Source organism: Antennarius striatus, chromosome 14 (genome assembly GCF_040054535.1).
Source record: "Antennarius striatus isolate MH-2024 chromosome 14, ASM4005453v1, whole genome shotgun sequence".
Classification (NCBI taxonomy): Eukaryota; Metazoa; Chordata; class Actinopteri; order Lophiiformes; family Antennariidae; genus Antennarius; species Antennarius striatus.
Window position 1 is genome coordinate 14495934 of NC_090789.1, and position 26569 is coordinate 14522502.

General features: G+C 39.5%; 1 protein-coding gene across 1 annotated transcript in view; it reads left to right on the plus strand.

Annotated features, from left to right (window-relative positions):
• The window catches only part of angpt1 (angiopoietin 1), a 54295-nt gene extending 34338 nt beyond the window's left edge, over positions 1 to 19957 (plus strand). The window contains exons 8-10 of the mRNA XM_068333670.1: positions 1015 to 1181; positions 13999 to 14129; positions 17820 to 19957. Coding sequence (XP_068189771.1) covers positions 1015 to 1181; positions 13999 to 14129; positions 17820 to 17983 — 462 coding nt within the window. The 3' untranslated portion in view covers positions 17984 to 19957. The remainder of the gene's footprint in view (positions 1 to 1014; positions 1182 to 13998; positions 14130 to 17819) is intronic.
• The last annotated feature ends 6612 nt before the right edge of the window (positions 19958 to 26569 follow it).

Here is a 26569-nt window from a genome sequence, read left to right on the forward strand (position 1 = left end):
TTTTTCATGTGAAGGGTCGTGCAGAGTTGAGGCTTTTCTTTTTGTGATAAAGCCACAGTAGGAGGCAATTGGAAGCAACTGAGAACAAGAAGGAACATCTCATCAAGGGTGAGATCAAGTGTGGAAACAGAGAGAGAGAGAGAAAAGGGAGCGAACGCTGTAATGGACCCAAATCACTTTTTCATCCACCCACATGGCAGGACATGTCTAAGGCCCATGGAATGCCCCATATTTTCTTTCCTTCCTTCACATTTGTCATCACCATGCTCGCTCAGCACCAGTATAGACTCTCCCTGACTGTTCCTCCCTTGCCAACTCCATCCCCCTCTTTCCTAATCTTTAATGAATCAGTCCCAACTGTCCTGTCAGAGGTGTAATGTCATCCTGCGTTATGATATTCCTTTTTGCAATCCACTGCTCTCACTGCTGTCAGAAGCACTTTGCCTGTGACCAGGACCTGCTCTAATCAAATGCAAACTTTTACAGTTGTTTGAAGGAGTGTCCATGCCAGCAGCATATATTTTGGTAAACTAGTCTTAAGATAATAATGAGTTTAACATGTGTGACTTGTGTGTACGGCAGAAATGGAAAAAGGGGTTTCTCTATTTCAGCTGTAACTAATTTAGCCATTTTATAGATATGTAAGTCCATCCATCTGCAGGATCAAGCCTTAAACATGTTTTTAAAAGCTTTATGAAAAATCATAAAATGTGAGTAACATCTGTGGGTTTTTCACCAGTGTCTTGACAAAAAACAAAAGAATGCAGGGATGTCATGAGTAACAAATTCTACTGCTGATAGAAATAAGAACGCATCATTCATGATGAAGAACATTTTAGGATACATTCTTGGTTCAACAAAAAATAAATCAGTAAATGTATTTTAAAACTACTATACTTAACATTCATTTCACCATCTTCTTGTTCTAGGAAAAAAGAATTGATAACAATCTTTACCAAATTGTATTTTGATTGCTGTTCCAATGCCAATTATTGTTTTCTTCCCTTAATGCAGGGCTTTGGAAGTGTGTCTACAGAGCACTGGTTGGGAAATGAGTATGTTTACCAATTGACCAGTCACAGACAGTATGCCCTCCGTGTTCAGCTGACAGACTGGGATGGACACCAGGCTTTCTCACTTTATGACCGCTTCCAAATTGGCAGTGAGAAACAAAACTACAGGTAATCCTGCTACCATCACCAACATTGTCAGACAGGGGTGAAACGTCCTTTTCAGTCTATGGAATAAATACAGGACCACATTCCTCTACTGAGACCCAACAGTAAAGATGTGCTCCTCAGCGAACTTGCAATCTTAAAAAATTCAGAAGAAAAATATTTATTGGGTTTCACAAATCAGTAGTTTCTTCTTTTGGGCAATGGTGGCTCTTCTCTCAAATTTGATGTCATTTAGCAAGTATTAATTAAAAATAAGCCTTGGAAAATTGAATAAAATTCACCCCTAAATTCAGATCCACTCTAAAAATTGATGTGGTTCCTCCTTGATGCATGATAATTTGGTCCATGCTACTAGCGCAAACAATGGTAATGCTGGTCAGCACTTTGTACAGACTACAAAATTTCCAATAGCGTTGAGGAATTTACATGTCGTGTGCCACTTCTGTATGAAATCATATTTAATAACCATTTAGATGAACACCATTGCCTGCTTAAAACCTTCCATGTCCAACACTTTTGGGTATGAACAAATTGACTATAAAACTTATAATCAACCTCGGTTGCTCTTTTTGTTTCATCATAATCTTTCAATTTTAACACTTATTCACAATACAGCATCACATTACACATTTTCCTAAACATCATACTAACTTGTCATTGTGAACATGTTAGTTAAGTAGTTAGTTAGTTAATTAGTTAGTTAGGTAGTTATTCATTTATCAAAGTCAAAGTCATTTATTTCAGGCAAGGCAAGGAAAAAACATGATATTGTGTGGCATATCTCTGCAATCACCTCTCTACTAACTGGTAGCACTGCTACAATAGCTGTAAACCCTGAAACTTGTGAACACAACCTGTGTAGTGAAAGACAAAGGTGCTGAGACTGACAAAAGGGGAAATGTCAATGAATGTTTATTCCTCTTATGAAGGCATATGAGCAAAAGTTAACCAAAAGAGTCAAACATGCACATGTCCCCCAAAAACACTTCTAGCACACAGCAGGATATCTGTATGTTCACGACATATGACACCACCAGTGTGCTGCAACCCTGTACAGTGGTTTGTGTTTCGTTGCACTCAGAGCACAATTTTTAAGACTTGAGATTGAGATTACCCCATCAGAGTGGAGATAAAACAGCTCACAGACACCAGTATCTAAAATGTGGCTGACATGCATCCCTGCGCAGGTGTTTCGTCTTCTTATTCTCCTCTTGAAAAATTAGAAGATTAAACTGAAGAAGTTAAACTGCTGCTTTGGTGAGTGTCATTAATGGAAAGCTGGGATGAGGAAAGAAATCTTCAGGAAATAATAGTACAATTACTAAAAAATATTGCAAAATATTCAAAAGTGTCCAAAGATTGTATGTATGGACAGCTCTTTGGAATTTTAAACTGTTGATTCTGTTATGCAAGTCTGTGGCGAAGGTTTTATTAATTGAGAAGTCCTTCCAAAACAAATGCATAACTTGTCATCATATTCTCATTGAAACTTCATGTTGATTGATGCTTTGTTCTAGTGTGTTACAATGTTAAAGGTTTCTGTTTTCCTTTGAGGGGGTTAATGATAACAGGCCATGGCAGATATTTGGCCCTGTCAGCTGTGGAAAACTACCTAGAATTCCAACACGTTCAAAGGAATTGCTGGCTTCAGAGGAGAATGATATCTCCAAATACTGCAGTTTTTACTGGATGGACAGTTGTCTTTGCAAAGAGATCCTTTCAGATGTGAAACCTCTTATGCAGTGCTTTGCGCCTTAACTTCAAATAGTCTATTCCCAAACCTAAACTCCAGAAAAGATCAGATTTTAAGTGTTTCTATAGCAGGAGGAATTTGGCTTGTTACCATATCTAATCTTAGGAATAGTCTTAAAATGACAGATGTTTGTGTCATTCTTTGGGGAGCATGTACCTGTGGTGGGTTTTCTCAGAGGACCGGAGAAATAGATTTCAATCAAGTGGAAGTTTTGTTTCTTGCTTTAAATTTAACAGAAAATTGAGGCTCAGTTTGTCTGCAGTGTGACAACTGTAGGAAACTCAGCCTCGTTACAGCTAGTCTTCATGTATGGCTCTGGTTTGAAAGCACAGGATATGACGTCAGGCTTGTCAACCCAACAATTAGACATGTAAAATGATACCTGCATCAATCTGTAAAGCATCCTAATGCAGAACTTACTGAATCTAAGAGAAATTACTTCATCATGAAGTTATGCAGATTCAGCTTCCAAATTAAATTCATCCTGTAACCCTTGAGTACAAAATATACAGTTTTACTCTTTCTTGTACTGTACTTGGTTTCTGAGCGACAGTGGCTCAGTGGTAGAGCAGGTCATCCAATGATTGAAGGATTGGCCGTTTGATTCCCACTTGTGCCTAGTCATTTGGCAAGACACTTTACACTCCTTGCCTCCAGTGAGGCACTCGCTGGTGTGTGAATGTGTGTGGTTGTTCCGGTGGTGGACGGAGGGGCCGTGGGTGTGGATTGGCAGTCACACCTCCGTCAGTTTGCCCCAGGGCAGCTGTGGCTACTGATGTAGCTTCCCATCACCAAGTATGAATAAGGAGTGAATGAATAATGGATCCACTGTAGAGTGACTTTGAGTGTCCAGAAAAGTGCTACATAAATCTAATACATTATTATTATTATTATTATTATTATTATTATTATTATTATTATTATTATTATTATTATTATTATTATTATTATTATCATTATTATTATGTTTCACACTAAATTAAACAATTCACACTTGACCCTTGGATTTTATTGTGCATTATCAGCCAGAAAATGGTTGTTTTGCTCATCATTTCACTGCAAAGTTTTGTTTGCAATTTTACAACCAGATCCCTCCTCCCATCACAGTGCTTCCATCCATCCATCCATCCATCCATCCATCATCTACCGCTTATCTGGGGCCGGGTCGCGGGGGCAATAGTCTCAGCAGGGATGCCCAGACTTACTTCCCTCTCCCCAGACACCTCCTCCAGCTCCTCCGGGGGGAGCCCGAGGCGTTCCCAGGCTAGTCAAGAGACATAGTCCCTCCAGCGCGTCCTAGGTCTTCCCCGAGGTCTCCTTCCCGGTAGGACATGCCCAGAACACCTCCCCAGGGAGGCGTCCAGGAGGCATCCAGAAGAGATGCCCGAGCCACCTCAGCTGGCTCCACTCGAGGCGGAGGAGCAGCGGTTCTACTCCGAGCTCCTCCCTGGTGACTGAGCTCACCCTATCTCTAAGGTGAGATAGGAGGAAACTCATTTCAGCCGCTTGTATCCGGGATCTTGTCCTTTCGGTCATGACCCAAAGCTCATGACCATTGGTGAGAGTAGGAACATAGATTGACCGGTAAATCGAGAGCTTCGTTTTACGACTCAGCTCCTTCTTCACCACGACAGACTTATACAGCGACTGCATCACTGAGGAAGCTGCACCGATCCGTCTGTCAATCTCACGTTCCATCCTTTCCTCACTCGTGAACAAGACCCCAAGATACTTAAACTCCTCCACTTGGGGCAAAGACTCTCCACCGACCTGAAGAGGGCACACAACCTTTTCCGGTCAAGAACCATGACCTCAGATTTAGAGGTGCTGAGCCTCATCCCACTCGCGTGACACTCAGCTGCAAGCCGTCCCAGTGCACACTGAAGGTCCAGGTTTGATGAGGCCAACAGGACAACATCATCTGGTAAAGGCAGAGATTAAATCCTTTGGTCCCCAAATCGGACTCCCTCCGGATCCTGGCTGCGCCTAGAAATTCTGTCCATAAAAATTATGAACAGAACCGGTGATAGAGGGCAGTCCTGCCGAAGTCCAACATGCACCTGGAACAGGTCTGACTTACTGCCTGCAATGCGAACCAAGCTCTGGCTTCGGTCATACAGGGACCGGACAGCCCTCAGCAAAGGGCTGAAATCCCCATACTCCCGAAGCACTCCCCACAAGATACCACGAGGGACACAATCAAAGTTCTTCTCCAGACCCACAAACACATGTGGACTGGTTGGGCAAACTCCCATGAAAATCCTGACATCCTCTCCAGTACCCTGGAATAGACTTTCCCCGGGAGGCTCAGGAGTGTGATCCCTCTATAGTTGGAACACACCCTCTGGTCCCCCTTTTTGAAAAGAGGGACCACTGCCCCGGTCTGCCAATCCAGAGGTACTGTTCCCAGCTGCCATGCAATGTTACAGAGACGTGTCAACCATGATTGTCCCTGCACAGAGACTTGAGGTACTCAGGGCGAATCTCATCCACCCCCAGTGCTTTTCCATCCCGGAGTTTGGCAACCACCTCTGCGACTTCAGTTTGGGTGATGATGAATGAGTCCACCTCTGAGACCTCAGCCTCTGCTTCCTCTGTGAAAAACATGATAGCGGGATTGAGGAGATCCTCGAAGCATTCTTTCCACCGCCTGACAATATCCTCAGTTGAGGTCAGCAAAAGCAAAAACCCCTATGACAAGAAAAACATCAACGACCATGATGTCGCCCAGTATGGCACAACTCTGGCCCCACCCTGGGGCCAGGTTGGGGCTCGTATGCGAGCACCTAGTGGCCGGGCCTCTGCCCATGGGGCTCAACCTCTGGTGGACTCGCCACCCACCAAGGAAACCGTAGGGGACGGGTGCAGTTTGGATTGTGTAGCAGTCGTCAGCATGGGGCTCGACGACCCAATCCCCAGACAAAGAGAGTACTTCCATCAATCATAAATGAGAAGTCACGTCTGTTATCACAGTAGAACTAATGTGGTTTAAAACTATTCAGTTCAATTAAATTGGCTGATTCAGCTTCTCAAGCTGAATCTTCACCATTTTTTGACTATGAACTCTATATACTAAAGATTTACGAGTTTTGAATTTTCTATAAGATAACCAAGAAATTTAAATTTTTCCACTTTGACTTTGTTATATGTGAAGAGTGTTTTATTTTATTATGTATACCAAATGCATAAATGAGAACCTAATAGACAGAATTAAGTTCATATTGATGATTCCTGTAACTCGTTTGACTTTATTCTTCAGTGAAGTGTTGAGAACAGAAAAATAAGCATTAACTTTGCAGTGTCTATTGAGAATTGGTCATTGAAATTCTTCCACAAGTAAAGCATTAAACCAGGAGCACATCATAGCAGCTACATACACGCAAAAACGATCAAATAAAAGAAGAAATCAAATAACTGGCAACAGCCACATTACATAAACTGGCATTTGCAATGTTATTTTAATCTTCAACCAAAAAAATTACATCGTCTCACAACAGAATAATAAATTTGTGTTCACCAGAGCAGCAGAGTTCCCACTGAAACACAACCTTATAATATGAAATGAGGGTTGATTTCAACATCATCATCATTATGTGTGGGATCACTGTAATTGTAGAGGTTACTGTCTTTATAAACAGAAAAGATCCCAGTTGCAGCGATAGAACTAGGGTACATAAAGGAAAACAATGAATTCACATATAATTTGATGACCTGCAAATATTGTTGTAATGATAACCATCAGATCAAGACATCCAGTTAATCACCCTCATTTATCAAGGTCTATTTGCCTCAAAAATGGCCATCATAATGTTATAATGGACTAAAAGGTTAAATGAAAAGTCAAGCAGTGTGATAAAACATCCAAAATTGCACGTACAAAAAAGATAGCATTATAATTAGAAAAAATCAGAAGAAAAGAAACGCGTTATAGAGCTGAGTCAGAGGGGAAATTATTGCACAGAAATAGCAGATGATTTACACATTGCAGCACAAAGTTAAATTGTAGAATGTAGGAGGCACAAGTAAATAAATTATACACTGCACCAGTTTAGATAAACTGGTTCCTGTGGATAAACAGAGGTTCAAGACGATGATACTCTGATTAAAGGGTGTACATTCATTTGTTTATGTGTGGCTATGTTTTCCAGGATACAGCACAAAAATAATGCTTTTGTGTACAAATTATTACTATTATCGTCTCTTCGTCAAGAAAAACCAAATGAACCTCATTTATTCAGTTTGGTGGTGGATATTTTGATTATTTCCAGCAACTGATCTAAAATTAATTTGAGAAAGGTGAAGGCAGCATGCATCCTCCTGTGCATCACAAGAGAGGTGCAGATTTACCTATGTCTGAATAAACTATGTATAATGTATAAAGTATTAAATGTACGAGGTACAACATGTCAGTTATGTATGGAAAGGACAATTAGCGTTATAAAAGAAAAAAAAATGAAAATACACGATACTCAAAGCAAGCAAACTTTTGGCAAATCCTCCAGCAGTTTTTGTAATTTAACTGGATGAGAGGCCCATTTAAGTTGTTATTATTCATAATCATGTATTCATAATAGACTTAGGGTAGGAAAACTTAAGTGGGATTTAGTGTGATTGCTCTTATACTGTAAGTAATACAAGATTTGAGTTTGCCCTGAAAGATATCATTAATGTTTCAGCAGGATGAGGATAATAAACCCAAGAAAGAAGAAAACAAAGAGAAAAGAGCCACAGTAACTACAGAATATGATCCACACCCATAACTACAAGCATGGACAAGTACAAAAATAAGTCCCAAGGCAAGAATGTGTAGCCGACAACAACTGGCATGTAAAAATGCGGTAATTGTGACCGCATGTAACAAATACAAAATAGCTCATTTGAAATTTATAAAGTGTGATTTACTTGTTGTTCTGTCTTTGGGTTCTACCACATATTGAACAAACCAAATAACGCCCAAACAATTAATAATGGAAAAAACACCATACAAAACAGCAAATACACAGGCTAATTAGGCATGCAAGTTCAAAACATTATAACAAATAATCTGTTTGATAATCTTCTGTGGAATTGAAAGTCAAAATTACAAGTAGAACTGGAGGACATAAAATCCAGAAGAAACTGAGAGAAATGACTTGAATATAGACACTAACCTCTAGGAAGCCAATGGATTTAACTATAAATTGACCATAAGATGCTGTGTGCAACCCTTTTACAATTTTTCATTTAATTGCAATACATGTATGTGATTAATCTAAAACTGTTTGCAATGCGTGATACTACACACCACTATTTCAACTACTATGAAATGCACTACAAAGACACCAAAAGCCTGAAAATATTTCAATGATGTGTTCAGGTTTCATTTTAATTTTCCATGTGACAAAGCTCACTAAGTTGAAATCAAACTTCACTATATATGTGAGGTGAAATACTCTGAGAGAGAGAACCACCATGTCCAAAATTGTCTGCGGTATAAATTCGCAGCAGTTAAATATATGCACAAACACAAGTTGAGGTTTGCCTGGAAAAGTCACGTCTGCATTTTTAAATCCACCCTGCTGGTTGAAAAAATGTATATGTTTATTTTTAAATGACTCGTTACATCTTTATTCAATATCTTTCCTTGTTTGGACAAGCTCATAAATCAAGTGATTTCTGCATGTGGTAGTGGCCCAATATTCCTTGTGGAACCAAACAGAACTGGCAAAATTAGAGTTCCATACATGGTGACCACTCTATTTTCCAAGACTCACACTGTGATTATTTTGGATATCTCAAGTTATGTCTGTCTGAACTTCATCCCTGGAAGTATTACATTTCACAGTTTTCAATGGTGCACATACAAAGCTTCAAACCGGTGTGAGCAGTGTATCTCTAATTCATCTGTAATGAAAGTTGTGAAACTACTTTATATTTCATGCAATGCAAAGCTGTTTGTGCAGTTCTGTATCTCCACCTCTGAACTATATACAGTAGATTGATGAAGAATGTTTTCAAGAGAACAGTCATGGTATGCCTTGGCCAGCAAACCACCTCTTTGGCCTTGCAGTCGGAAGCTAACCATTGGTCAGGGTGATTAACCTCTGCAATGGGCCAATCAGAGAGCTCAGGAGGCTAATGACTGCCAGGTGTGGAACAGCATGCGCTGGACCCTATGCTGAGTGGGTCCTCATCCTCACGAATGGAGATTTTAAAAAAAACCAGGCAAGTTAAACTTGACTCTGCCAGTCGTAAGATTAAAAGAGACTTCTTTTTTTTAAAAAACTGTGGAAAGCAGTTTTACTTAAATGACATATAAGAGATTGTTGTACTAAGTACTAATCATTTACACCATTTCAGACTTTGTTTTCATTTTTCAAATGGAATATATATTCCATAGCCACCTAGATGTGTGGCCTTTCTTTAACTGCCTGAATAAATTTTTTTTTTTTTTAAATAAATGGACGGCAGTAGTATTCTCTGTTCGGATTAGCACAGCACATTGTGAAATGGAAATATGAGACAAAAGTAAGACTGCTAACAGGTGTCGTGTTAGCAAACCCGGGGCCCCATGTCAATCACAACCTGCTTAGCTGTAACTGAACACAATGTCTCGTATGTGTGTGTGGGGAGAGGAGACGTATCCTCTATGATCGTGTTTTCAATTTTAATGAAAGGCAAACCTACGACTACAAAGGGTAATTCAGTGAATTAAGTGTGCTTTAGATAGTACGAACAAATAACTTTTCATCTAATGTATCAGATCTAGTAAAAATCTAGTCTTTTGAAATATTAAATGTACAACAGAAATAAGTTTTAACACTTTAACTGTGTGAAGGCTTCATTGCTTGCAATGCTTTTAATACACAGTGTGATCAAATGTCAATCCTGAAAACCTAGTAAAACTTGTGTTGTCAGCTAAATATGTCACAGCAATCTGATTCCTCACCTGACTTTCTATTCTCCACATACACGGTGTGCCACCGTTAATGTTTGGGAATACTGTAGACTGGAAGGGACTGAAACTGAATGTTAAGAATTTTGTCATGAGCATTTTTGCCCATGCACCATTTCAGTATTACCCGAGTTGACCCAGTCTTTATTGTGTCCAACTTGAATTGAATTTGAAGGATAATTATTTGCTCAAGGAAACGTTAAAATGGTACTTGGGCTACATGCATATTTTTTATTACTTTTATTACTTTTAATGTTTTTTTGGTTAAAAAAAAAAGGGTGCAGACTTTTTACCATCATAGCCTGACATAACTGGGTATCTGCTAATCTTCACCTACTCTGATATTTTTAGAAGAGGTCATTTTACTCCTATTTTCCACTGAGGGGTGGCTGTCATATGTTTAAGCGCTCTTTCCATTCACAATTTGGAAACACTTATCATTGCTCAAGTGTGAAGGCTAGGCTAACAAGCTTCCACTTCCACTGAGTAATGTCCCTATTCTATATTAAACAGAGGGGAGTCAGGCTGGGTTTAGCTGTTCCTCTTGAATGAGTCCAGTAAACTTCAGCGTCTAACTTGACTTGGGTGGTATTTGTGATCAGGAGCAGGAGTCTCTTCTCAGATGTCTGAAAAGCTTTAGAAACAAAAACAAAAAAATCTTTCTCCATGACAAGATAAGACCAAGGGAAACTGGGAAATAAGCTTTGTTTTGATTTGAGTGAAATGACTCATTAATGATGGAATGCTCTGCAAATTCTTTCACTTCCTAAATGTCACGAAAGGGCGCAAGTAAGTCGGCATCTCTCATCTTCCTCCCTAAACGTGATTGAGCGAAACCAAAGTTCCCCCTCAACTCAATATTTTTATATTATTCCTAATATTTGTATTTTGCAAGTTTATGTAACAGGAGTAATTACATGATCTGTCTCTGCATTTAAAGTCCTCTGGCTGAGCTGTCCAGTGCATTTCATTGACTTAAGTTTTGAGACACCATGTCTGTCTTTGAGCATTTCTCCCGCTTGAGTTCATTACATGGCAAATCTGTGGATTAACGTACATAAAATTTGAGCCTATAATGGATCCTGACAGGAAGGCTTGCAGATGTCAGTTGAGTTGGTGATTGTTGGTCTTATAAATATGCACACAACCAAGTAAACACAGCCGCTGACTATTTAAAGCAGTCTGTCATTGTGTCAAACTAGAAATCCTTGTTCATGATGTGCCTCGGATGATTCATCAGCAAGACAGAGTTCTGAGAAATGGAGAGTGGATGTGGCGTTAAGTCTGTTTTTTATCAGGGCAGCAGCAGATCCCATCATTGACACTGTATGTTTTATTCCTCAGATTCAGGAAATAGTTGAGAGAAGTCTTACATTTCCTAAGAAGTGGTTATTAACTGGAAAATATCTCCACAAACATCTGTTTTGGACAGCTAACACTCACCAACCACAAGAACCTGCACACTCACAGCCCCATAATATGCTGTATGTGCAAGCCTTATATACAAATGTGCCAAGTCTGGTGGCCGTTTGGTGCCACTGATGAGACACATGACTCATTCTTACTCTGTAGGGTTAGTCATATTGGTTTTGTTGCTTTGTGAATTCCCTGCTGTGACCTGCACTCAGACTGCAGTCATTTAAACAGCTGTCCAAATACAGAAGTCTTTCACGTTAAATGACTTTCTTTCCTGTGGAGTCTACTAGTTCCTTTCTTTGAGATATTCAACCTGATCCCTCAGAGCCAGTGGCTCCACCGAGGATTCAGAGTGATCAACATCTTCCGAACACCTAAAGTATTGTTTCTCTTGTTGTCACCTTCTCATAGGGAGGAAGGTTCACAACACGCGCCAAGATTGTCTTTTGTTGAAACAAATTCAGGATATTGCTTTCAAGGACAGTGAAATATATTTTATAGCAGATACCTCATTGGCGTGGTGCTGCAGTCGAGTGCTTTGGATCTGCTGAGAGGAGGACAATCTGAGAGAGCGTGAGAGAAACACAACGAGACCAAGAGCATTTGATGTATTGGATGTGGGGAAGGTGTGCTGTGATAGTAATGGTAAAGCTGTCAAAGCCATGAAACGAGTGTCAGATTCACATGCAGCCGTTCCCCATTCACACCATGGATGAGGTCACAGTGGGACACAGCATAAAGAAATCTGCTTCCAAGCTTAGTCTTACTATTTCACTTGATTGTTCAAGCCAAGAGTTTTGAGAAGGAACTTAGCTTAGGTGGGATGACTTTTCAGCTGTTTGTTGTGACAATTCTCAGACTGAAAAGTCTCTGACTTCCTGTAGGATTGATGCTCAGTGGTCATTTAAATACAGCACCTCCTTTAATTATATAGCTTTACAGATGTATCCACCATACATTCCGCTTAACATGACATTTCTGCAATACATATTTATTCACCTTATTATTGTTCATACATGCTGAGAGAATATCTTTGAGAAATTTTGCATGTTACAGTAATTACACACTTCTGACCTGCCTGAGTAGAAGATAAACTGAGGCAGTATTTTATCATAGCTGAATAATTTCTGAGTTCACCTACAGAAACTCAGACATTAATAATCAAAAGGAAACAACTAGAACTATATATGGATTCTGTCAGGCAACTAATGTAACTCTAAACCACAAAATGCAAAGATGTACTAATTCCTGTAATAGCAGTTTGAGGAGGCCAAATATTCAACTCCACACTTGTAATTCAGGATAAGTTTTGTTGCCAGTAATAAGTTTCTTCCAAACATAACATCTTTTCAGTTTTCTCCTGAACAATTGATAAAAATGGTTAAAAAAAAAAAAATTTCTTTAAAAGATTAAAAAAAACATTGTTTGAAAAATGTAAAAGCAAACAAACTTATAATTGCTCCATGCAGATCATGTGGTCTAATTTAAGTCTTCAGAAGCCCTGAAATCCATCCTTATACCATTATAGGAAGAATAATTTTCTCTAAGCCAACAAACTGGCTGTGAGGCTCCACAAACATTTTGCAGATTTAGACTCCAGGACCGTAAAATTCCCCTGACATGAGGATGAATAGATAATGGCTCATTTTTCATTGCTGCGTGAGCTGGAAATAGTGATTAGATTTTGGTTTTCTTCCATTTAGCAAGCTGATTCAGACTTGGAAATGATTTTTAAAAACAGATAACATCTACTTCCAAGTAACATGCGTCAGCCAATCAGTGGCATTAGATTTCATTATAGGACCCCTGAATTACACAAAAAATAACTTTTCAACTAAGACTTTCATCACAGATGTTAATTACTTGGTGTGGAGCTTGACGTACTAACATTCGAGGGTTTGAGTCTGTACCAACTTCAAAGTCATCAGGGGCAAATTGTCGTGTGTGAATTTGGGCTTTACACTTGAATTTGATTGAGTGATTGTTAAATGCTGTTTTCTCTGAACCGTGTTTTATAAAGGTCATGCATAAACATAACACAAAACAGGAATACAATATTCAACTTCTGCAAAATACGCAGGTAACAATGCAGCAGAGAGCAGTAGTAGCTGTGTGCGGGAGAGAGCCTTGTGCTTAAACACAAGAAGACAGGGAGAATTACTGCACACATACCAAATAGAGCGGGTGTACTCTAGCTGTCCAGCAGTGGATGGATGGGAAGTTAAACAGGGTGCTTATTTCTCTTTTGCCATGCACAGTTGTTACAGGTCAGTATTTATGACTCCGTTTTTAGTTGTTGTAGTGTTCATTAAGGCGCTGTGGGCCTGCAGATTGAAATGTGCCTCCTGGACATTCCTTACTACACAGGCTCTTTTCTCTTCATCTCTCTCTCTCTCTCTCTCTCTCTCTCTCTCTCTCTCTCTCTCTCTCTCTCTCTCTCTCTCTCTCTCTCTCTCTCTCTCTCTCTCTGCATGTCTTTTATTTGCTGGCTTTCTTTCTTTACAGATTCTCTCTACCCTTGTCATGTTGTTTCAGGTGCTCTACATGCACTCAATCACAACAAAAAATAAATATCACTGAGGACACATTTCTTGCACATGTTATGTCTTCTTGCTAGCTTTATTGCTCGCTCTGCCCCCCATACCACCCCCCTACCTCCTCCTGATGTGTTTCCATGTCCTAACTCCCTTCTCTTCCTTCTCCTTGATGTGTTTCAGACTGTTCCTGAAAAGCCACAGTGGGACCGCAGGGAGACAAAGCAGTCTAGTAATCCATGGAGCAGACTTCAGCACCAAGGACATGGACAATGACAACTGCATGTGCAAGTGTGCCCTTATGCTCACTGGTGGTAAGTGCAGTCGCACATTAAAGATTTAAGATTAAAGATTAAACACACTTTATTGTCCACACAAATGGGGAAATGATCTTTTACACTCCTTGTTGTACATGCATATACATATACTGTATACGTGTTAGTAGCACAAACACTGTATACAGGCCCCTATAAACACAACACACACTAGGGGCCTGCTGGCATGCAGTTAATCACACACGATTAATAACCACACATGACTGGGGGAGGCGGAGTGATGGGTCGCGACTTCGGGTGCACCCCAATGAGCAGCTTGTGGGGGAGACAGCGCCTTTCTCAAGGGCGCCTCGGCTGGGAGGTGAGCTGAAGCCCCCACTGTCAGCTCACACTCCGAAGATGTCCGGCGGGAGCGGGATTCGAACCACCGATGGCTGGTCCTGACCCGAAGGAGATAACAGGACATTAACTGTGTATTTTTCAAAACATATGACAATTTTAATACAATATGGAGTAATGATCTAAAAGTATAATTATAGCAGTAAATGACAGATTAACCATGTGTTTGTGCTTTTATTACTAAATATATTTCACTACCTTGAAGTGTTTCACGCTCCATCCCTGTTCTTGCTGTAACAGTTTACTTGGCTGTGCAATTTTATCATTATAAAAATAAATCATGGATAAAACTAGAAATAAGACTGATGTAATAATTTGGAATGGTTCCTTTAGCTTTTGTCTCATTGGACACAAGGGACCACACTTAGTGATTTTAATGAGAAAGTTACAAAATAATGGCCATTACAAAAGCTATTTGGTCTTAATTACCAATACTAAAACATTCATTGCCCAGTCATTAGTTCACAGCATGCTCATGTAAGACGTGCATGACCACATGTACGTCTATCTGGACCTATTTGGCATATGGCTATTTTATGTATCCTTGACTAATTTCACTGTTGTTGGAAACAAGCACATTATAAAACTCCCTGGGCACAGGACCAAATGTCAGAGAGATTTAAAATGGCTCTACTTCTTCTACAACAAAAGTGGAGACCGGTGACCCTTGCTGTCAACTCATGGCAGCTCTGTTACTGACCTGGTATTTATCAAGCATTTCTAAGTACAGATTTAAGATCAGCTCTCGCTCTTGGATCATTGTGAATGCAGTGGGTTAAAGGGAACTGGCATGTGATCAGTGATCAACACCCCAGCTTTGCTTGATTCATAGCCTGTCTATTGCCAGCTACAAAGGAGAAGCATGACAACTCATAACCTCCATCAAGGTTGGTCTGAACCCAAGACTGTTCCAGCTATAGTATATGCAGTGTATCATTTGATTTATTTGCTGCATACACAAGAGCTGGGCTGACATCAAATGACGTAAGTGTCTGGAATGTGCAAGGGGGAAATACTTCTCTGGCCCATTTATGAGGACAACCGCAGCGTTCCGTATCAAGATTATGGGAGAGGATATTGCATTTAGACATGCATAATGTATTGTATATATTTAAGTAAAAGCTGAATTTGCAGTAGGGATAAGATGCTGACAGTAGTAGGTAGGTAAATCACGAGAATGAATGGTACAAGGCGTGTTGTTTGTTTTTTCTCAGAAGTCATCTCTACTCCTTTTACAAGTCAGTAATAGCCTCTGGCCTAAAGACCGAGAATATATGATCATAAATCCATTGCTGCCATCCACACTAAGTGTTTCTGCAGTGTGTGTGAGGGCAGTCATGGTCTGTGGTTTATCACCATGTGAGGGAGCAAATTTTTATATCCTGTTTTGTGGTTTACAAAGAAAATGACTGTTCCTTAAATGAGGCAGTGTGCTGGACAATGCACAACTTGATACGTTATTACCAATTCCTAAAGACAATACTACCAGTTTTTCTTCTGGAAATGTCAACTTGCCTTTTCATTCTCATGTTATTTTGTTGTCAAGTGCATTAACCACAGACTTCCAAAAAAATGAAATATCCAATTTAATGCTGCAGTAGTGTGTTTCTGCCACTTCAGGGCAGTTGGAACGAGCTGCACCACAGTACTGACATCACGAGCAGATAAAAATATTTGTCAATATTCTCATGCTTTTTAGCTCAGTTTTCGAAGGCCTTTAAAAAATAGTAGCTGCTCCAGACTCCACAGTGTTCACCAACTAGCTGGCAACCTTATCTGTTGACATTTTTTGCTGATCAGCATAAAATGATTTTTTAGTGCACAATCCCTGAAACAGTTGTGTTCCATTAAAACAAAAGATTATCTTAGAGGCATTAAAGTGTGCAGTGGAGTTGAGGGAAACTGCCAAGTTGGTTGTTTCCATCTGGTTTTTCTCTCCAAGTAAACCAAATTAAAAATGAACATTTGATCCAACGTTAATCTGTAAACATTGAATATAGCGGCTTCACAAATGCGGTCCTTTTGCAAGGATGTCAGGACACTCGTCAGGCTGTCCAGCTTGAGATTGATTCCTTATTGAATTTCTTGTTAAAAAAAAAAAAAAAATTATAGCAGAGCAAATGAAATTTCATATTTTATTCACGCCAGCGCCAACATCCTGAAATTTTTTGCAGCTGTGTGAAGAAGTGTCCACCAGTTTCCATGCTATGTCATCTGTGTGTTTGTGTTGTCATGAAGCAGCAATCAATGTGAAATTCATATGCGTGATGCATGCCAGCACCGAGGGCGGAACATTGCTCCTGATTACCATCAGGTCTCTTGAAATGTCATACTTCAGTATGCCGCAGTGGTATTCTGCTCTGACAGGAAAGAGCAGTGCTGCCATTTGTGACTGTGTGAGTGACACATGCCATTCCTCACATATGTTCCATATCTGACCGTATCAGTGACGTTGTGTTTAGTTCAGATACAGCGCTTCACAAATGACTTGGATCCAGCTGGTGTTCTCTTCACTAAATCTCTGCAATCCAAAATGTATAATTCCAACAGTAACAAGGGAGTCAGAGCCTGAAACATCCCGCGACACCCCTGAATTCAAGATTTTACCCTGACCTACACATTTTTGTCCCTCCTTCTGAAAATGTTGCTTTTTGTTTTGTGATTACATTTCATCAGTTTTCCAGAGATGTGTACCTAAAAAGGTATAAAAGTTGAAATCTTGACCAAGTTTTTCAAGGTCAATGTTGTGAACCAAATTTTCATCCCTTTGTCTCCCTGAATATAATGCTTTTTGTTTCATCTTTCTATCTTATCTGGTTCCTGAGATATGTGCAAACAATGTACAGAAGTTGAAACTTGACTTTGACCTATGAAACTAAACCATTTAAACCTAAAATTTTAATAACAGTATTTTAAAACAAATTTGAAAATACTATTTGTGTTTTCAGTCATAAAACCAATACCTCTCTAGGTACAAGCATGTTAACCTTTTCCTTAAATACAAAATGTCCTCGAGGGAACTTTTGAAATGTGTCACCTTGGGAGCAGAATAAATGTTATCCAAGTTTGAGCTCAGGCACACCCAACCTCCGTTTTAAATAGAAACAGGTATTGGCATGCTAGTGGACCTTGTGACTGCAACACAGAGCAGATAGCAGGGTGATGGTATCCCTGTGGGAGAAGCCATGGGAAACATTCAACCTTTCTTTCGATCAAATGTTATGACAGATGACATTTCATCAATAACCTGACCTATAACGAGTACAGATGGTCCTCTTAAAAGTTGTTGGTATAAATAATTGTTTCCTTCCTCTTTCCTTCTCTTTACAGGTTGGTGGTTTGATGCTTGTGGCCCGTCCAACCTTAACGGCATGTACTTTACTCAAGGACAGCACATAGGGAAGCTGAACGGTATCAAGTGGCACTACTTCAAAGGGCCCAGCTACTCCTTACGAGCCACCATCATGATGATCCGCCCCCTGGACTTCTCCTAGTCCCATGAACTTTTCACTTCCTCATGACTTTGTAACACATTAGGGGGGATGCTTCGTATTTTATCCTCGTGTCTCATCTCATTTGGCAGTCCTCGAGAGTCATCCATAAACTACCGAGAAACTGCTGTTGCTGTCTTCCCTCATATTCTTTCCCCCTAAAGTGAACTGAAAAGCAGTCATGAGGGGGATGACAAAGTAAGACACGACTCACCTGAACTGATGTCTGTTCCTGAGTGGATTTGCGAACTTTGGCCTTGAGGACATTTGTGTCCAGGTGTATTATATCACATCTGGAATTTCCTCACATATTTAGCTTGAACTTGAAGCATGATGTGAAAACATAAGTTTCCTGAGGACCTATGTTGATAATAAGAAGGACTTGAGCTCTTCTGATGGAAAGCAGCTATGACAGAGCAGCACTGCAGGACAGAACTAATCTGGACCGCTCTGAGCACACAAATGAGAAAAGTGGCTTTTTTATGAAAAGACCGCAGCTTATAATATTGTGACTGTATTGTATGTTGTGTTTTCTATATTATTTGTGTCATCTGCAATATATCCAAACTGAGATGAAATGCTTTATTGTACTGTACAAGGTATACCGAATGTCTGTGTATAAAACACATTCACTTTTAAGGTGACATTAAAATGCAAGAGTTTGGTTACATTGAGTCAATTGCAGTATCTGCTGGCAACTACACTCTCACTCCCGTGACAGTGTGTGATTACACTTAAGTTCGAGATGTGAGATGTTATTATTGGATTATTGTCTGGACTGTGATCCATTTCCTTTTGTCATTGGCCGCAAAAGGGCTTACACCTTCCAAGATTCAGACTGCGAGTGGTCACCTTAGTTTTGCTCAATATGAAAAACAAAGATGTTATTACTGACGTTGATAATTACTCATATAGAAATCTTACAGCTGTGTGGTCCCAGTGGAAGAAAATTCACATAGACAAGCAATGCACATCTAGTATGGAGTTTATTCGTGACCGCAATAAGAAAGTGCCACATAACAATCAGTCACATGCACAGATGTGCAAAAGCTTATCTGGAGCTAGTATCATATATTACTGAACTGTATCTAAAGAGGATGTTTTAACACTGCTTGGAGACCATTCCTGTCTGTTTTATAATGTTCTAATATCTTATTTACCAAGACAAAGATCAGATTGCTATAAGTTACATCCAAAATATCTTTTGCAGACATCAACATTATACAACCTCATAGTCCCAACAATCCTTCTGTTTCTCCTCAATGCAGCTTTGAAAACAAGGAGCAAGAGTCGGATATGAATCATGAAATGACTGATTTCACTAAGTGATCCTTGTGAAAACACGTTTCATAATTTCCAACTAAAAACAACAGAATCTACGGTGTAATATTTACTAAGGATAACATATGGTAAGAAGATAAAGCATATCTGGAACTTGTAAAACTAGATCTGACATGTTTATTAGCATACAAAAATTGTATAATTTAATGTGTGTGAATGTAGAGCGGCTTGCTTGTGGAAAACTTTTCTTTTTTTGTTATTTTTTTAATCTACCAGAAATGTTTTGAAGCTAAGCAAGTTTGAAGTTGAGATAATAACCCTGGATAAATGTGCCTTTTGATAACTCTGCTTTTACCTCATTAAATTCCAGATTTGCTGATTTATTTAAACATTTTTTGTAACATGTGGTCAATGTTGTGTTGCTAGGTTAAATAAAAGCGCATGTGACGCACTACTGTTTTCATTCTGACCTTAGGCAGCACTATTTGTGCCAAAGCAATGTGATGATAGAAGTAGGTTTAAAGTCAGGGCTCCACAATTTGGCCCTCATTACCTTTTTCTTCAAGCCTGCGTGCTTCAGCTTCAAAAAGCCTCATATCCATGATAGGATCTTTACCATCGGTTTAAATCTTCTGATACAAAGGCCGTAGTGTGTATCATGCAAAGGAAACTTATTTGACGTAAAGATGTGAGATAAATCCAACTGAAAGACAGACATGCTTTCTTTTGCCTTTGTCGGGGCTCAACCAGATGGTGCAAACATAAAACTTCCTGTCTGCCCTGGCATTTGAGGAACTATTGTCTCAAGTGGTAACTCGCTTGCTTGTCCGGTGGCTGCAATGACAGATTGCCAAGTGTCAAACGATTCTGTTGGGACTTGTTGCGTCTCTTCATAGTTGGCATTCCTGGCCCTAATCAGAGGTTAAACAAATTACTACCGCCTGCAAACCACTCCTTGTCCTTCAGCGCCTGCACTGACCCGACACCCTCACCAGAATGTGATCTATAGTGTCTGAAGCAGCCAAGTGTGAAGAGAGTCCACACAAGCTGGCAAACATCTATGTGGGTCTTAAGCATTGTCCTTTGTTGGTGCTCGGACAGAAGCTGGGGAAGTTTTGTCTTCAGCAGACTTTCAGGATATCACGTAAAGTGGTTGTTCCACTTGTCAGCAACACACATTTGCGTACACGTGCTTGCTGCCAGCACACCCAAGTCGCGCTGCTGAAAGTCGATCCCTTTACGTTAACTTAGTTGGAGCTGAGGGGCCAACGAAGTGAGTTCCAAAGCTGCGTGCAGATGGACAGCATTGGACCCCAACCAAATCAGATATTACAGTACCTGCAGTATGAACGGTCATAGCCACTGAGCCCCCTAAAGAGACCACACATGGCAATGAGTGAAAACACTGATAGGATAGATAGGAAGTGAAGTAGAAGCAAATATAGAACATCTGTCTATATCCCTCATTTGCCTCATAAAATTACTTTACAATGTGTTTTAAAGTGCCCTGTTATTAGTCCGGTATGAAGATGTAAACTTTTACGACATTTACAGTATATAATTGGTAAGCAGAAGAGGCATGGAAAAATCATCTACATGGTGATCAGCATTCAGAGAGATCTCAGTCATTCCTTCAATCCAAGAAGAACTAAGACTCAGACAAAAGCAGCCAGACTGACGGGGTGGCGATGCCCCGGTGTAAGAATTAGGGATTAAATTATCAATGTAAAAGGAAAGTTGTTTTTTAAAAGGGCATTTGTCTTGCACTGATAGATTACTATCAATTCTCTCTGTTGTTTTCTTTATTCGCCTAATATCAGTGGTCAGCCAGCGAGCGTGGTAAAGATTGGCAGATGGTGAGTGAAAATGAGTTATATTTTGCTTCTTTAAATAATTAGGACTGTTCTTGCATTTATATGTATTCATATAACCGAAGATAATGCCCAATCTATGCCCAATCTCATTAGTGTATATGGGACACTGAAGACTCCATTTGTATGTTATGACACCTGCATTTTGATGCATTTCATGAAAATCTCTACATTATGTCATTATTCTACAAATTAAATTCTTTGATTTAAAAAAAAAAAAGATTACTAGTTGACTGAGGCCATTAGAGGCCTGCAACAAGATTGTCCAATCACATGAAAGGATTGGGTGTACTACCTGTGACCTTTCATGTGTTGCAGCCTACAAGCTTGTGGACTTGGCTTGTGTGCTGAAAGCATGACTTTAAAAAGTTCCTGATGTTTTGGTTTTAAGATTGATTTTTGACAGATATTTGCATATCAGCAAAACAAAAACAGGTAACAGTGTAGCGCACAAGAAATCCTTGAATCAAAACAAAAGCATCAGCAACAGACCATTGTTCAGTGGCTACCCGAGTTAGCAAAGAGCAGACATTGACGGCAGTGAACAGGAACTGACAGCCACGGATGTGTCTTCAATCTGAGGTGCATTTGTGATGGCTACTTGCTGGAAAATGTTGGCTTTGTGGCTTCATGAATAGATAGGAAATATTTCCTGCTGTCAGGTTTTAATAATATAGTAATGTACTGAATGAGGGCTTTTCCCATTGAATTGAATGGAATAGTAATGGTAATGCTCCAGGTATTAGTCAAGCTCTCGGGTGTTTCCTGGAGTTATGGCTTGTCAAATACAGACAAAAAAATTGGAATTAACAAGGCTTTTATATTATTTGCTGTGTTAGTTTTTTGTCTATGAGGTAATCAAGCTAGCTACCATACCAGCTGTCAGAACCTTGTATGTCACCAATACAACTTCCACAGATTAAGTCATTGTACTGTACTTCTGGGTAAATTAAAATTGCTAGACCTTTGCTTCCTGGCATAACCCTCTGCATTCCCTGTGTGACCTGATTCATTTCTCAGCTATGCTAAATGGTGTATCTTCAAGGATGGTACCCAAGCAGCTCACATTGCATAAATTCTGCAACATAGTTGGCCATCATGAAACCAGTTTCCTTTTTTGCCTCAAACCCCTGTTAATCTTAAGAGTGTACAGCTTGCTGCATATCTTTTCCATTATGGGGGGAAGAAATGTCCATGTTTTGGCTTTCTGTTACAGTGACATCATTTTGCTGTTTGTGTTTGAATTAATGACTGGGTCTTAAATGTTTTCATGGTGATGGGGTGATCATCAAGTCATCTGTTCACCCACACAACTGGCAGAGAATGCTTGCAGATTAAAAGCAAACATTTTAACAGCGCTGCCACAGAAAGAATGTGGTGGTAAAGGGACACTGGGGAATGAGCTCATAAACCAGATCAGATATAAATCAACCTATAATCATGACAGTAAATGCTGACATCAACGAATCCAATACACGTCTTTTCACCGTACGTTATAAACCCACGTTTTCTGTGTGGTCCCTCCAGATAAATATAGATTTGGTGTTTCAAACTGAAACTATATCCAGTTCAAGATACACTCCAAAATCTAAGGCAGAAAGTTATCTGATCTCTCAGGATTACATAATGCGAAATTTGATTATCTTGTTTATTGGTTTTTATTCATTTATTCTGTGCAGTTGTGTGGAGAAAAGCTTAAGATTATTGTGGTGGTAACTGTAAGGTGATGTAGGATTGTGTGATACTTGTTTTCAGTGGAAAGTCCAGCGGTTCATGAAAATAAATGAAGTACAATACAAATGAATACATGGGTTGAGGTGAGGGACTCCCTCACGCAGAAAAAATGAAAAGGAACTTGACATGATTGATGGTCTGTGGGGGAGAGATTGACATTTGTTGTACACAGACACTGTGAGCAAAGAAAGGCTGCAGGCCCCGGAAGCAGCCGTTCAAACTGAGAATAGCATAACGGCGTCTGGATTTTGACAACAGTAGCTTTAAAGTAGAGACTTTAAATTTCATTCTCCTCTCCTTTTCTTACATTTAGGCTAAATCACCTACAGAAAAACGTGAAGTTACGTCCAATTATATTAAAAACTTAATTATCTAGCTATGTTTAATTGATTTGAGATAAAAGTTAAAATAAAGTTTCATTTGTTTATTACAACATAGTGGAAAAATCGACTAAAACATACTGAGACCAGATTGCAGCAAGTTGGATATTAAAAAAACAATGTACAAATGTATCGCTCCTATTTTTAGCAATTGATTTCAGACCTGTGCGCATTTGACTTTGTAAACGTTGATTTAACAAGTGAGAAGTGTGTGCATGATTATTGCTCCAAAGTCTGCAGCGGTCAGAACAAATGAAGTGTGATTGCTGAGTGATGTGATTGCAAGCCAAAAGCAACATGTTTTTGCAAGATCTCTGGAAACAAGAGTAACTAAACGTACTATTTGGACTTCGGTTTTTGTACTGTGTTGCATGACTTCCTGAACCTTTGCAGCTTTGTGGCTGTAGACTCTACATGAAAAAGTATATCACAAAGTTGTTACTTCACAATATAATAAAGTAATATCTAAAAAGCAACCGTGACATTGAAAATACGCTGATTTTGTAATTTGAGTGATTTCCGACCTGAATGGATTTGATCCCTAATTAAAAAAGAACTTTTCACATCCAGTAAATGTTTCCGTATGTGTTATTATGCAAGCCTGCTTCTTAATTGCTAAGAAGCACATTTTAGAATACTGAAGCAAAAAGCCTAATGAGGAGCATCCCCCCCCAAAAAAGTGAGCAGGCAGATTAATTTCCTGTACCTCACAGAGAGCATAGTGTGAGTGGAGATATTTCAGCTTATTTGAAACCATTAGGAGTTATCAGTGACACAGAAAATACATCTTTAACAAAGAACAGTCTTTAAAGCTTCTACAGTCATAAACACCCATCAGTTCAGAGAGCTCCTATTCGTTTTGTTAATCATATTCTGTTCTCTGCTGCTTCCATCTTCTTTATTGTATAAAACAGCATCCTGAAACCTGTCACGTAAATCCAAACCAAGAACCTCAGGTTCTCTCATGGCCTCTAATGACCGTCTGGCCCCAGCAGTGCTCTCTGTCATCCTGTCGATCCCTCTGCAGGGGACAGCGTTTCCTCTCAGCCTTCTGGCTGTGACTAACTAACCCCTGTTTAGAGCTCACTTTAATTTACTGTCTTCTCCATCTTTATTTCTTTAGGGCCAAATAGTAGAGCCAAACAATAACATACAGCCTCTTCGGAAGGAAGTATTAGTGCATTACTTGGTGGTTTACTCTTCCAGGTCCAGGACAGATTTGTGTGGCTGGCTTCTTTGTTGACGTCAGCATTGTCAGAAGAGTCCCCTGCTATTGGATCATAACTGCAGTGTAGTGTGGTTATTTCAGATGATTTGTCAAGACCCATATGTTTGACAGTTTCAGAAGTGATTGTTGATTCGTTTGGAAAAGAAATGACAAGTCCTTCAAACTCTGCACATGACAAGAAAAACCTCATGCCCTGGCTGCAGCTGTTCCATTCAGTTATTTTAATGGGTTCTGCAAATAAACTGACTGAATTTACGCCACTGCAATCACAGCCACAGTTTCAAACATAAATTTTGGTGAGCCGTTGGTCTGATCTCTGTTCCCGTATGAGTGGATTCGCACTCATGACGTACCTAAATATACCACACCAGCATCATGTACAGAGGTCAGGTACACACAAGCATTCCTGCACAATTAATGCACAACTATGACGATGGCCAAAGAAAACAATCTCACGGCAAAACGGAACGCTTAACAAAGAAACACCAGCAGATGTTGATAACCACCAAACACAGGTGTGTTGTCTCCATGGCTGGGCCTCCACTGCCTTAAGTGGGGTAGACCACCCGGCCTATTTGGCCCAAAGCCCCAGAGAAGCCTTTAATTTAGGAAGTCCCCTCTTGTTGCATGTTTTTCTCTTTCTTAGTGAAAACACTGGTCCATTTTTCCAGATGGTTAACAGCATGTACACAATCATCATCTTTTTCATTCAGTTTAATTTATATTATGTTGCACTAACTCTCACCTCTACAAATAGGTTATGTCTTCCCCTGTGTGTACTTATTTTTTTGGATTCGATATTCAGCAAAATTATGGAAAAAAGAAAATTCTGTAAAACTTGGTTTGGAGGATGAGTCCTGGGTCAATTTACACTCATTAAACTTTTGTGATAAACCAGATAAAGGTGAACATCTTGAATTGAAATTTTTCTTTTTTCTTTTTTACCATTGTGAGCTAAGGCAAGTTCTTCACACAATTTCCCAAACAGTTATTTATTGCTTTCATTTAAAAATATCTAAGAAGATGTTAGCCAAGCAAAAGTCCAGGCTGACTTGATATACGTACATATTACGTACTGTATGTGTTATGTAAAACTTAACCTGTGACCTGCACACACACTTGTCCTTGGCAGGTGGCTATTTTAGAGATTTTGTGACATTCGTAGGTGATCATCAGGCTTCTGTCAGCCACCCTGTGTGTGTGTCTGCGTGTGTGCACGTGCATATGTGTGTGCACGCATGTGTGTCTGTGTGTCCAATTTCCAATTATTGAGGTTGATCAAGCTTTTCCTATCTTTCTTCTTATTGTTAGTTTTTATTTTAACTGCAGATTATGGATTATGTTGTAGAGTGTGCACATGATTTGCTGAAATGTATAGATTCTCATGGTGAGGTTATGAGTGGCAACATTCCACAGTGGATCAGATCTATTGGTGTTCACATCGTGTTGGAGAACTTTAACAGTGAGATGATAGCAGCCTCTACTGGTGGGCAGACATTCTCACATTTACCTGGAACTGTTTCTAATAGTAATATTAGCACTGTCTTCTAACTGTAACTCTGTTTATAAATAACACCAATTAAAACTCAAATTTAGCTATTATTTCTTCCTCTGGGTTAATAATCTGATGGAAGTTTGAATGATCTTGTGTTGATGTCACATGACAATCCTTTCACGTTAACTGCCCAAATTTAAGCAGTGTTCCGTGAAAGAGACAGGTTTCAAAGGGTACTTCAGAGGATTTGCAGATGAATTGCATATCCTTAATGTAACTGAAGGCAACACATACAGTGAAGAAATCATTCTTGTTCTTGACTCCGCTGCATTCAACATCCAACAAAAGCAAAAAGACTTGTGTGTTGTTTATGGTCACAAGATGTTACAACATGTGCAGGGTCATCTTACAAACACAAGGTTTTCACATAATTCAGAGGGAGTGGGTTTGTTCATGTGATTTCTGCAAAGAGACATGAAATCCCATGTATATACAGTTTTATATTAGTGTGGCCGTTGTATAAAATGCTCAAGAGAAGATACAGCTCGTAATTTCACGACGTAGATGAGGAGGAGAACCATTCTTGTCCTCTTGGCGGTG